The sequence below is a fragment of the Magnolia sinica genome, chromosome 12 (genome assembly GCF_029962835.1).
Source record: "Magnolia sinica isolate HGM2019 chromosome 12, MsV1, whole genome shotgun sequence".
Classification (NCBI taxonomy): domain Eukaryota; kingdom Viridiplantae; phylum Streptophyta; class Magnoliopsida; order Magnoliales; family Magnoliaceae; genus Magnolia; species Magnolia sinica.
The window spans coordinates 10,005,288-10,019,160 of NC_080584.1; the positions used below are offsets into that span (position 1 = coordinate 10,005,288).

Below are 13,873 nucleotides of genomic sequence, written 5' to 3' on the forward strand. Positions count from 1 at the left end.
ACGGAATTATTTGGGACGAAATGCATGGGAATGATCATGGTTTGAAGCGAATTATCTGCGAAATGCATGCAAATGGCCATGGAGTGAAGGGAATTGCGAAATGCCTCGAAACAGCCGTGAATCAACACGGAATTGTTTGGGATAATAGCGAAATGCATAGGAATGATCATGGTTTGAAGCGATTTTGCGAAATGCATGTGGAGTGAGTGAAGGAATTGTGCGAAATGCCTCGAAAGCAATAGTGAATCAACACGGAATTGTTTGGGATGACCGCGAAATGCATGGGAATGATCATGGTTTGAAGCGATTTGACCGCGAAATGCATGCAAATGACCATGCAGTGAAGGGAATTGACCGCGAAATGCCTCGAAATGACCGTGAATCAACATGGAATTGTTTGGGATGACTGCGAAATGCATGGGAATGATCATGGTTTGAAGCGATTTGACCGCGAAATGCATGCAAATGACCGGGGAGTAAAGGAAATTGACCATAAAATGCCTCAAAACGACCGTGAATCAACACGGAATTGTTTGGAATGACCGCGAAATGCATGAGAATGATCATGGTTTGAAGCAAATTGACCGCGAAATGCATGCAAATGACCATGCAACTTAAGAGACTAGAAGAAGCACACTATGAACACAACTTGGAAAACATGGAGTGTGTACCGACATGGGTGTGTACTAACAAGCTAACCTAAAAAAGTAAAACAAAAAATATATATAAAAAAAATTAAAAAAACACATTAGAAAAAAAAACAAAAAAATTGCACTAAAAAAGCAGTTCGACGCTGGACATTTTCTGACAATTTTTGATATATCGAAATCTAGTCGATATATCGATACCTCGATATATCGACATCTACTCGATTATATCGATAATACAATTTAAAAAGTATTTTGTCGCTGGACAGTGTGTGACTATTTTCGATCAATCGATTAATAGTCGATATATCGGTCGGTTGTAAGGATGACTTACTAATATTATATCGACTAAATTTTGATATAATCGACAACTTACTCTACCATTAATCGATTAGGTTTCGATTATATTGAAGAGTTTCGATATATCGTGTTCTATTCGATATATCGAAGTGTAATTTTTCTATTTTTTTTCTAATGTATTTTTTTTATTTTTTTTATATATTTTTTTTGTTTTACTTTTTTAGGTTAGCTTGTTAGTACACACCCATGTCGGTACACACTCCATGTTTTCCAAGTTGTGTTCATAGTGTGCTTCTTCTAGTCTCTTAAGTTGCATGGTCATTTGCATGCATTTTGCGGTCAAATTGCTTCAAACCATAATCATTCTTATGCATTTGTCATCCCAAACAATGTTGATTCACGATGCGTTGAGGCATTTCGTCAATTTCCTTCACTTCACGGTCATTTGCATGCATTTCGCATTCGAACCATGATCATTCCCATGCACTTCACGATCGTCAAACAATTCGTGTTGATTCACAGGTCGTTTCGAGGCATTTGCGGATCAATTCCTTCACTTGATCGGTCATTTGCATGCATTTCGCGGTCAATTCGCTTCAAACCATGATCATTCCCATGCACTTCACGATCGTCCCAAACAATTCCGTGTCATTTTGATTCACGGTCATGATCATTCCCGAGGCATTTCATCAATTCCTTTCACTCCATGGTCATTTGCATGCATTTAGCGGTCAATCGCTTCAAACCATGATCATTCCCATGCATTTGCGGTCATCCCAAACAATTTCGTGTTGATTCACTATCGAGGCATTTTCGCGGTCAATTCCCTTCACTCTACGGTCAGTTGTATGCATTTCGCGTTCCATTCGCTTCTCTCCATGATCATTCCCATGCACTTCACGGTCGTCCCAAACAATTTCGTGTTGATTCACGGTCGTTTCGAGGCATTTCGCGGTCAATTCGCTTCACTTCACGGTCAGTTACATGCATTTGTGATCAATTCGCTTCAAACCATGATCATTCCCATGCATTTCGGTCATTCCAAACAATTCCGTGTTGATTCACTCGTTTGAGGCATTTCGCGGTCAATTTTCTTCACTCCACGGTCAGTTGCATGCATTTCGCGGTCAATTCGCTTCAAACCATGATCATTCCCATGCATTTCACTGTCATCCCAAACAATTCCGTGTTGATTCACGGTCGTTTCGAGGCATTTCGCGGTCAATTCGCTTCACTTCACGATCAGTTACATGCATTTCGCGGTCAAATCGCTTCAAACCATGATCATTCCCATGCATTTCACTGTCATCCCAAACACTTCCGTGTTGATTCACGGTCGTTTCGAGGCATTTCGCGGTCAATTCGCTTCACTTCACGATCAGTTACATGCATTTCGTCGTCAAATCGCTTCATTCATGATCAGCGGTCAGTTGCATGTGACCGTGAAGTGAAGCGAATTGACCATGAAATGCCTCAAAACGACCGTGAATCAACACGGAATTGTTTGGGATGACCGTGAAGTGCATGGGAATGATCATGGTTTGAAGCGATTTGAGCGCGAAATGCATGCAAATGATCGTGAAGTGAAGGGAATTGACCGCGAAATGCCTCGAAACGACCGTGAATCAACACGAAATAGTTTGGGATGACCGTGAAATGCATGGAATTGTCCGTGAAGTGGAAGGAATTGACTGTGAAATGCATGGAAATGACCACGAACTGATTGAAATTGACCGCAAAGTGAATGAAATGGATTTTCGACCATCGACCCGATGGAATCTTAGAAAATAACTAGGTTAGTTGGCTAAAGTATCTTCTCCTACCCCAAAATCATATAGGGTACATCAAGTAACTAATTTTGGTTTATAAGATATTCTTGTTAAATGAATAGAGAAATAAATGAAAAAAAGAGAGAATTTTTTTTTATATGCTTATATATACATATTTATATAAATATGTATTAGAGAAAATTGTAGGTAGAATAAAGTTCTCCATGTAAAAAATAAAAACTAAAAAATAAAAAATAAAAAAATTTGCATAGACTTTTACGGACTACAATTATGGCTACAGCTATAATCTGTAGCTATATCTTCGATACATATCGAATACACTTCGATTAATCGAAAATTGCAGGATTTTTTATGCAAAGTTGCTGGACAGTTTTGGACCTTTTCCGATTGATCGAAAGACATTCGATATATCGAAGTATATATCGAAAGACCTTCGATGTATCGTAGAGGACATATTGAAAAAGCATTGGCTGCGGTTATCGCTACGGTTATAATCCGTAGCCAAAGATACCAGCTCTTTTTTTTCCCTGTTGTAATCCCCACCGCCTTTGTGGGTCCTTTTATGAGGTATGTGTTATATCCAAACCGTCCATCTATTTTGCGAACTCGTACTAATGCTTGGGAAGAAAAATAAGACAGATTTAGCTATCAAGTGGACCACACTGTAAAAGGCAGTGGAAGATTGAACGTCTACCATTGAAACCCTTTTAGGGGTCCCAGAAGTTTTGGATCATTACAAAATTTGTTTTTCCTCTTCATCCAGGTCTTTGTGACATTATGAATATATTGGATGGAAAATAAATGTTATGGTGGGCCCTACAAAATTTTTAACGGTTAAAATCACTTTTCCCGTTGCTCTTTGTGGTGTGGTCCAGTTGATCTTTGGATAGGATTTTTTTTTTATAATGCTCCGAAATGATCTCGAACTATGGATGAACGTTGTGGATATAATAAATACGTAACTGTGGGGCCCATGTAACTCTGATATCTTTGAATCGTTCGTACAACTCGGAGTTCGAGGAGTGTCAGCGCTGGTCTTCGAGCGCCACATATCCGCTTGAAGGAACAAGCAGGGGCATTTTCGACCTTTGGCAAGCCTTCCGTACAGCTCGGGCGTATTCTCGCAAAGGAAAATGAGGTGGGCGTAGTTTCCTAAATGGGCCATAAATGGGTCGTACAGTCGCAAATTTCTCGTTCTTTATGAATAATACACGAGAAATTTACGACTGTACGACCCATTTATGGCCCATTTAGGAGACTAAGCCCACCTCATTTTCCCTTGCGAGAATACGACCCAGCTGTACAGAGGGCTTGCCAAAGGTCGAAAATGCCCTTGCTTGTTCCGTCTGCCGCTGCCAGTTGCGTCTCCACCGAAAAAATCCTAGCTTTTTTCCTTTTTTCTCTCTCTGATCGTTCATCCAACCCGTAGATTACCAATTTCTGATCACTTCTCCCCCCTCTGACTGTCCATTGAAGCAGTAAAACCCTTCTTTTACCGCTTCCTTCTTTTCCCTTTATCTGGTCGAAAATACACACCTCACAGACGTCTTTTTCGACTTTTTTGAGCCGAAGATAGGACAAAATATGATCCCCCCAGCTAAGAAGCCTCGAATGGCAGGTATATTGTAATCCCTGCTTTCGTTTTTTCGACCCCACTATATATTTTACTATATATGCGCACCGTCCACAATCCATTTACAAATTTTAAAAATATTAAGCTTTGTTTGGGTGGACCCCACTGTATATTATAGTACTTATTCGCACGGTCCCCCAATTCAATTTCATTTTTTAAAAATGCTTAATGGTATGGCATGTCCTGATAAATGAGCGAAATCAGGACTCAAATTGCCCACATTGAGAGTTGTTTAAACAAAGAATAAAATTAGATATGAAACTAAATGAAGAGCATGAAAGTGACTGAGCACCGACTGAGTTAACAGACCGAGGACCCACTGAGTTATTCAATTCGCTTCAAACCATGTTCATTTCCATGCATTTCACGGTCATCCCAAACAATTCCGTGTTGATTCACGGCCATTTTGAGGCATTTCGCGGTCAATTCCCCTCACTTCACGGTCATTCGTATGCATTTCGCAGTCAATTCGCTTCAAACCATGATCATTCTCATGCATTTCACGGTCATCCCAAACAATTCCATGTTGATTCACGGTCGTTTCGAGGCACTTCGCGGTCAATTCCCTTCACTTCGCGGTCAGTTGCATGCATTTTGCGGTCAATTCGCTTCAATTCACGATCATTTCTATGCATTTCACGGTCATCCCAAACAATTCCGTGTTGATTCACGGTCGTTTCGAGGCATTTCGCGGTTAATTCCCTTCACTTCACGGTCATTTGCAGGCATTTCGCGGTCAATTCGTTTCAAACCATGATCATTCCCATGCATTTCACGGTCGTCCAAAACAATTCCGTGTTGATTCACGGTCGTTTCGAAGCATTTCGCGTTCAATTCCCGGTCATTCTCCTTCACATCATGGTCAATTCCATGCTTTTCATGGACAATACCCTTCACACCACGTTCAATTCCACCTATTTCACAGACAATTTTCTTCACCTCACGGACAATTCCATGCATTTCATAGTCAATCCCCTTCACTTAACGGTCGATTACAGTCCTTAGACAAATCCGCACATGGTCAAATCCATGACGTTCATGGCCAAAATGCAACATATAACTCTGAAATTGACCCATATCTTAGTGAAATTGGCCGTGAAGTTGTTGAATGTGACCCATGAGATGACCATTTGACATGAAATTCTTCAAAATGCCCGATTGACTGCTTGATATTGACATTTTTTTGACTGCCAACCTTGATATAAATTTACCAAGAACTGTATGAAATACACTGACAAATGAGTGAAAGAGGCCCAAAACTTGTGAAAATTCACTAATAAGTCTTGTACTTTCATTTGGAATTCGCCAAAAACTGACCGCTAACTCGATATAGTCACACCATACTTTAAGAATTTTCACCATAGTAAGTCAACTTTTACATTATGTGTCGTTAAATACAGAATGTTATCGTTAATTTAATTTCTAATTCATCATTGCAGATGACAAACCCTTGCATAAGGGAATTGGCGAGTCGGCCCCTACTATCTCATGCAGATGTTCATTGACATGGTGGTTTGATAGTGTGAAGAAGGGGTTGGAGAAGAATAACACTAGATTAAATATATTTAGGCAGACCCCATTCTCATTTTTATTAGACATTCCATCATTCAGGTTTATAGGAGCCATTTTTCACGCACTTATTAACAGATATATAGGCAACTTTGTATTCAAGATACAGGGGAACCGTATAAAATTTACCAAGATGGACTTCACCCTAATAACAGGGCTGAAGACTAGTGATCTCTATATACCCAATATCCATTGTTCGAAGAAGTCATTAAGAGACAAATACTTCCATACATATCCTATCCTAAAGAAGCATATACAAGAGGTGTTCAATAGGATAGTTGATAGCAATGAGCACAAAGATGTCGTGAAGTTAGCCCTAATATTATGTGTAGAGTGGTTTGTTAGGGGTACCGACACGAAAATTAAATGTTGTAAAGAGTTTATTGACCTTGTCGACTCATTGAAAGATTTTAATATCTACCCCTGGGGTAGTTTGGCCTACCAAACGATGACAGAAGGGATCGAGAATGCCTTCATGGCATCCCAAGGGCCTCATTATAATATCACCTGTTGCATTTTTCCCCTAAAGGTACGGATTCTTTCCTGGTCTTTTTTAATTCATAGTTTATAGCAAAATATATTTAATCTTGTTATTTCATTGTAACAGATATGGGCCGTTGAGAGAGTACCAGCTCTCCAACAATGTATAATTTCATACGTTCCCTTCCAATTTCCACGAATCATACAATATCGGGGATGGAAGCTTCCGAGGTATAAGAAGATTCATGAAATTATAGAGAGTAAAGATGTAAGTCAATTTCTATGAAACTAAGTGGTCACTCATTTAACTATATATATTTGTGTGTGTGTGTGTCTTTGTGTGTTTGCGTGTGTGTTTTTGTAGCCAGAAAATGAAGATGTTCTCTTGCAGGCTAAGATCATTGTTAACTTAGAGCCAACCACAGAGGAGTTGGAAACAGAGTCCGTTCGTTTGGCCCGTGATATATTTGATGTAAGATGTCAGAAACGTCTTCCTTTATGTTGATATTTTATATTTAATTTGACATGTTATATAACTGATACATACATTGCTTCATTCTGTAGAGCACTAAAGATGAAGATGATGCAGTTATGGAGGAGAAATCGGGACAGGGAGAGGGTGAAGAGGGTGGAGAGGGAGAAGGGGGAGAGGAAGACAGTACTGGTGATGGAGAGGGAGAGGGAGCGGAGTTGTAACTCACTGGGGAGTCGATGGAAGATAGGGAGGAGCTGAAGGCGCAGAGGCTTCAGTTGGAGAGAGAGAGGGAAGAGTTGAAGCTTCTCGAACGCACACTAAAAGAGAGAGAAGAATCGATTAAGAGGGAGAGAGAAGTAGTACTTAATGAGGTTGAACTAATGCTGAAACTGAAAGAAGCTTTGAGGTTAGAGAAGGAGGAGTTGAATGAGATGGAGGTTTTGAAGAAGGAGAGGGAAATGCTGTTGAGGGAGAAGGAAGAATTGAAGAAGGAGAGGGAAGAGTTGGAGGAGGGTAAAGTGGAGTTGAAGAAGCAGATGGAGGCATTTCGTATAGAGAAGATTCGGTTTTGGAAGGAGGACTGTGAGAATCAGAAGAAAGAGTCTGAGGAGGACGAGGACGCGTTGGGCGTTGATATACGTGAGAAATCACTGCAATCCATTCCAGTATATACGAGGAGACCTAAGAGGGTGCTGAAGCCGTCTGTCTACAAGTGTTCTCCATTCATTTCTATCTCTGCCGTGCAAACCACTCCAAGCAACGCCGCCAACGATGAGAAACAGAGAGAATTTCCGACTTCTCCGATACCCCTCCAGGCCATGATCGATCCACTTAGGGTAATATCGCAGGACGAACTCCATGAATTGGAAAGCTGGGCCAACGCAAACAAAGAATCACCTGAATTTCGATGGTTCAAGACCATTTGGGAGAAGAATGCTTGGGTTGACAGCGTGGTAAGAAAATCACACATACATATATGGTTATTTTTAAAATTTGTATATAAAAGAGTATATAGGTTAATTTTCCTTCTTTATTGATTAGGCTATTGACAAGTACGTCGATTTCTTGGAGAGAAGACACCGATCATTTCCTCTATTATATACAAAGGACTGCAAGTTCTGTCCCACATATTTCCTGGTGACTATATGATTTGGATCATCGTTAATATGCTATTCCATTATATGATATATGTTCTAATTTACTATGTTGTTTGTAATAGCCATGTATCGGCATGCAAATGTCGACATTGCGAATATATCGGGATGTTGGCAGTGACGATTCACGTTTATTATTTAAAGGGCTAGAAAAACTCTCTCCGATCAGCATTGTCAAGCCGCATGAGGGGCAGAAGGCCATGTGGCAACATGAAGAGGTAATGGTGTCGTTACACGTTATCAATGCTAGGTATACCCAAATCTTAAATTTCTGGATATTGATATCTTATCTTGCCAAACATGGACAGGCATATGTACCAGTCAATCACGCCAACAGTCATTGGTACCTGATGGTCATCCACCCTCGAGACCGAGAAATCATTATACTTGACAGTTTATACTCGAGGGCACTTAATCGATACAGGCAACATATTGATCTGATAAAGGAGGCCTTGCCTATATTATTTTACGCCACTGGAGATAGGGCTACGCTGGAAGGAAATGCTTGGACGGTCAGAGAAGATACATCTATACCAAAGCAGACGAACGGATATGACTGTGGCATTTTTGTCATGAAATATATCGACATTTTGTGTAGCAACCACATTTTGACAGGGAGAGACTTGCGGCCATTCACTTCCAGCTTTAGGGAGTCAATAGCCTATGATTGCCTTAGTGAGTTGAAAATATGATATATTTGTCTTAGGCTTGAGAGGAATCGAAAAATTTTGTGAAATGTTGTAAATGATGTACGATATGACATTCATGGTGAAAGGATGTAAATGATGTGTTGTATATTTTGTCATAAATTTGAAGGAAATGATGTATTTGTAATATTGTTTTCATTATGAATGGTGAAGACAACATTTTGCAGTAAATGATATCTTTTCTTCACAGTCATTTCTTCACACATCACGGTCATTTCCCGCCTATTCCATATTCATTTACGGTCATTCCCTCCTATTCCGTCTTGATTCACGGTCCTTTCGGCTTATTTCACGGTCATGCCCTTCACGTCACATCAATTTTTATTTTTACTTTATTTATTTTATTATTTTATGAAGAGACGTTTACTGTACACTCACACAATTAAACAAATCTATACATAAAGAACAGATCAGGTTATCTGTGCCCTTCATTTAGTTCAAAATAGTAAAGATATAAGAGGGTTCTGTGCTAATTTATACTACAAAAATGTATAAAAAAGCCTCGAATAGACCGTGAATCAGCACGGAATTGTTTTGGATGACCGTGAAATGCATGGGAATGATCATGGTTTGAAGCGATTTGACCACAAAGTGCATGCAACTGACCGCGAAGTGAAAGGAATTGACCACGAAATGTCTCGAAACGACCGTGAATCAACACGGAATTGTTTCGGACGACCGTGAAATGCATGGGAATGATCATGGTTTGAAGCGAATTGACCACGAAATGCATGCAACTGACCGTGAAGTGAAGGGAATTGACCGCGAAATGTCTCGAAACGACCGTGAATCAACACGGAATTGTTTTGGACGACCGTGAAATGCTGAAAGAATGATCATGGTTTGAAACGAATCAACCGCGAAATGCATGCAAATGACCGTGAAGTGAATGGAATTCACCGCGAAATGCCTCGAAACGACCGTGAATCAACACGGAATTGTTTTGGACGACCGTGAAATGCATGGGAATGATCATGGTTTGAAACGAATCAACCGCGAAATGCATGCAAATGACCGTGAAGTGAAGGGAATTGACCGCGAAATGCCTCGAAACGACCATGAATCAACACGGAATTGTTTCGGACGACCGTGAAGTGCATGGGAATGATCATGGTTTAAAGCGATTTGACCACAAAATGCATGCAAATGACCGTGAAGTGAAGGGAATTGACCGCGAAGTGCCTCGAAACGACCGTGAATCAACACGGAAATGTTTGGAATGACCCTGAAATGCATGAGAATGATCATGGTTTGAAGCGATTTGACCGCGAAGTGCCTGCAAGTGACCGCGAAGTGAAGGGAATTGACCGCGAAATGCCTCGAAACGACCGTGAATCAACACGGAATTGTTTGGGATGACCGTGAAATGCATGGGAATGATCATGGTTTGAAGCGAATTGACCGCGAAGTGCCTGCAAATGACCCCAAAGTGAAGGGAATTGACCGCGAAATGCCTCGAAATGACCGTGAATCAACACGGAATTGTTTTGGATGACCGTGAAATGCATGAGAATGATCATGGTTTGAAGCGATTTGACCGCGAAGTGCCTGCAAATGACCCCAAAGTGAAGGGAATTGACCGCGAAATGCCTCGAAACGACCGTGAATCAACACGGAATTGTTTGGGATGACCGTGAAATGCATGGGGAATGATCATGGTTTGAAGCGATTTGACCGCGAAGTGCCTACAAATGATCGCGAAGTGAAGGGAATTGACCGCGAAATGCCTCGAAACGATCGTGAATCAACACGGAATTGTTTGGGATGACCGTGAAATGCATGGGAATGATCATGGTTTGAAGCGATTTGACCGCGAAGTGCATGCAACTGACCGGGAAGTGAAGAGAATTGACTGTGAAATGTCTCAAAACGACCGTGAATCAACACAGAATTGTTTTGGACGACCGTGAAATGCATGGGAATGATCATGGTTTGAAGCGATTTGACCGCGAAGTGCCTGCAAGTGACCGTGCAACTTAAGAAACTAGAAGAAGCACACTATAAACACAACTTGGATAACATGGAGTGTGTACCAACACGGGCGTGTACTAAAAAGCTAACCTATAAAAGCAAACAAAAAAAAAAATATTTCAAACACGTTAGAAAAAAAAATACAAAAAAATTACACTTCGATATATCGAATGTAACACGATATATCGAATATCATCGATAGAATCGAAACTTAATCGATCAATTCTATAGTAAGTTGTCGATTATATCGAAATTTAGTCGATATAATATTAGTAAGTCATCCTTACAACCGACCGATATATCGACTCATGTTCGATTGATCAAAAATAGTCACACTCTGTCCAGCGACATAATGCTTTTTAAATTGTATTATCGATATAATCGAGTACATGTCGATATATCTAAGTATCGATATATCGACAAGTATTCGATATATCGACAATAGTTCGATATATCGATAAGTTCCAGAAAATGTCCAGCTTCTGATAGTGGTATGGGCTTCATGCAAGGGCTTAATGGAGATGACCGTGGTAACAATCAATAATATTTACAACCTTAACCTGACGAGAAATAGTATTTGGAGTGCACGGGCAATGAGATGCCCTTTTGGCTGTTAATGTAAAGTTTCGGTTGAAATTCAGATTACACACACAAACATGTTGATGGTTCGAAATTATTTGAGGAGACCTTTTGCGGCGATGTATCATAAAAGGTGTCCCTAGGCATGGCATTTCTTACAGATGGAGTTGAGTGGAACCTTTTTCATTTATATTTTTTGCATGCAACCGGAAGGTTTACTTTCACCATCATTAAATTACCTTGGATTCACTAATGACCGCACTTTTTTCCATACTTCTCCTAACCCACAATATTGCAAGATATCAGCCACTGCCTTTCACTGTAAACACAATGTATCGAGATCATCGATATCGATTCAAAATACGTAAAACTTTCGGAAATTACAACAATTTGACCGCAAAATGCATGCAAATGACCATGGAGTGAAGGGAATTGACCGCGAAATGCCTCGAAACGACCGTGAATCAACACAGAATTGTTTTGGACAACCGTGAAATGCATGGGAATGATCATGGTTTGAAACGATTTGACTGCGAAATGCATGCAACTGACCGTGAAGTGAAGGGAATTGACCGCAAAATGCCTCGAAACGACCGTGAAATGTATGGGAATGATCATGGTTTGAAGCAAATCAACCGCGAAATGCCTGCAAATGACCGTGAAGTGAACGGAATTGACTGCGAAATGCCTCGAAACGACCGTGAATCAACACGGAATTGTTTCGGACGACCGTGAAATGCATGGGAATGATCATGGTTTGAAACGATTTGACCGCGAAATGCATGCAACTGATCGTGAAGTGAAGGGAATTGACCGCAAAATGTCTCGAAACGACCGTGAATCAACACGGAATTATTTTGGACGACCGTGAAATGCATGGGAATGATCATGGTTTGAAGCGATTTGACCGCGAAGTGCATGCAACTGACCGCGAAGTGAAGGGAATTGACCGCGAAATGCCTCGAAACGACCGTGAATCAACACGGAATTGTTTTGGACGACCGTGAAATGCATGGGAATGATCATGGTTTGAAACGAATTGACCGCGAAATGCATGCAAATGACCGTGAAGTGAAGGGAATTGACCGCGAAATGTCTCGAAACGACCGTGAATCAACACGGAATTGTTTTGGACGACTGTGAAATGCATGGGAATGATCATGGTTTGAAGCGAATCAACCGCGAAATGCATGCAAATGACCGTGAAGTGAAGGGAATTGACCGCGAAATGCCTCGAAACGACCGTGAATCAACACGGAATTGTTTCGGACGACCGTGAAATGCATGGGAATGATCATGGTTTGAAACGATTTGACCGCGAAATGCATACAACTGACCGTGAAGTGAAGGGAATTGACCACGAAATGTCTCGAAACGACCGTGAATCAACACGGAATTGTTTTGGACGACCGTGAAATGCATGGGAATGATCATGGTTTGAAGCGAATCAACCGCGAAATGCATGCAAATGACCGTGAAGTGAAGGGAATTGACCGCTAAATGCCTCGAAACGACCGTGAATCAACACGGAATTGTTTTGGACGACCGTGAAATGCATGAGCATGATCATGGTTTGAAACGATTTGCGAGTGCATGCGAATGACCGTGAAGTGAAGGGAATTGACCGCGAAATGCCTCGAAATGACCGTGAATCAACACGGAATTGTTTGAACGACGTGAAATGCATGGGAATGATCATGGTTTGAACCGATTTGACCGCGAAATGCATGCAAATGACCGTGAAGTGAAGGGAATTGACCGCTAAATGCCTCGAAACGACCGTGAATCAACACGGAATTGTTTTGGACGACCGTGAAATGCATGAGCATGATCATGGTTTGAAACGATTTGACCGCAAAATGCATGCAACTGACCGTGAAGTGAAGGGAATTGACCGCGAAATGCCTCGAAATGACCGTGAATCAACACGGAATTGTTTCGGACGACCGTGAAATGCATGGGAATGATCATGGTTTGAAACGATTTGGCATGAAATGCATGCAATTGGCCGTGAAGTGAAGGGAATTGATGACGGAGTGAAACGAGAGTGAATCAACACGGAATTGTTTGGACGTGAAATGCATGGGAATGATCATGGTTTGAAACGATTTGCGAAATGCATGCAACTAACCGTGAAGTGAAGGGAATTGACCGCGAAATGCCTCGAAACGACCGTGAATCAACACGGAATTATTTTGGACGACCGTGAAATGCATGGGAATGATCATGGTTTGAAGCGAATCAACCGCGAAATGCATGCAAATGACCGTGAAGTGAAGGGAATTGACCGCGAAATGCCTCGAAACGACCGTGAATCAACACGGAATTGTTTCGGACGACCGTGAAATGCATGAGAATGATCATGGTTTGAAACGATTTGACCGCGAAATGCATGCAATTGACCGTGAAGTGAAGGGAATTGACCGCGAAATGTCTCGAAATGACCGTGAATCAACACAGAATTGTTTTGGACGACCGTGAAATGCATGGGAATGATCATGGTTTGAAGCGAATCAACCGCGAAATGCATGCAAATGACCGTGAAGTGAAGGGAATTGACCGTGAAGT

The 13,873-nt window shown here is 41.1% G+C and overlaps 1 protein-coding gene across 1 annotated transcript; it reads left to right on the top strand.

Annotated features, from left to right (window-relative positions):
* The first annotated feature begins 7,130 nt into the window (after nt 1-7,130).
* LOC131219918 (ubiquitin-like-specific protease ESD4) lies at nt 7,131-8,740 on the top strand. Its single transcript, XM_058214904.1, has 4 exons — nt 7,131-7,847; nt 7,936-8,031; nt 8,114-8,266; nt 8,357-8,740. Exons 1-4 carry the CDS (start codon nt 7,131-7,133, stop codon nt 8,738-8,740), a joined length of 1,350 nt encoding a protein of 449 aa, XP_058070887.1.
* Nucleotides 8,741-13,873: the final 5,133 nt, after the last annotated feature.

Excerpts from the sequence above, each read along its gene's own strand:
- LOC131219918 (XM_058214904.1), top strand. The coding sequence starts at position 7,131 with ATGGAAGATAGGGAGGAGCTGAAGGCGCAGAGGCTTCAGTTGGAGAGA. Across the intron at positions 8,032-8,113 it reads TCTGTCCCACATATTTCCTG|CCATGTATCGGCATGCAAAT; the intron begins GTGACTATATGA and ends TGTTTGTAATAG. Across the intron at positions 8,267-8,356 it reads CCATGTGGCAACATGAAGAG|GCATATGTACCAGTCAATCA; the intron begins GTAATGGTGTCG and ends AAACATGGACAG.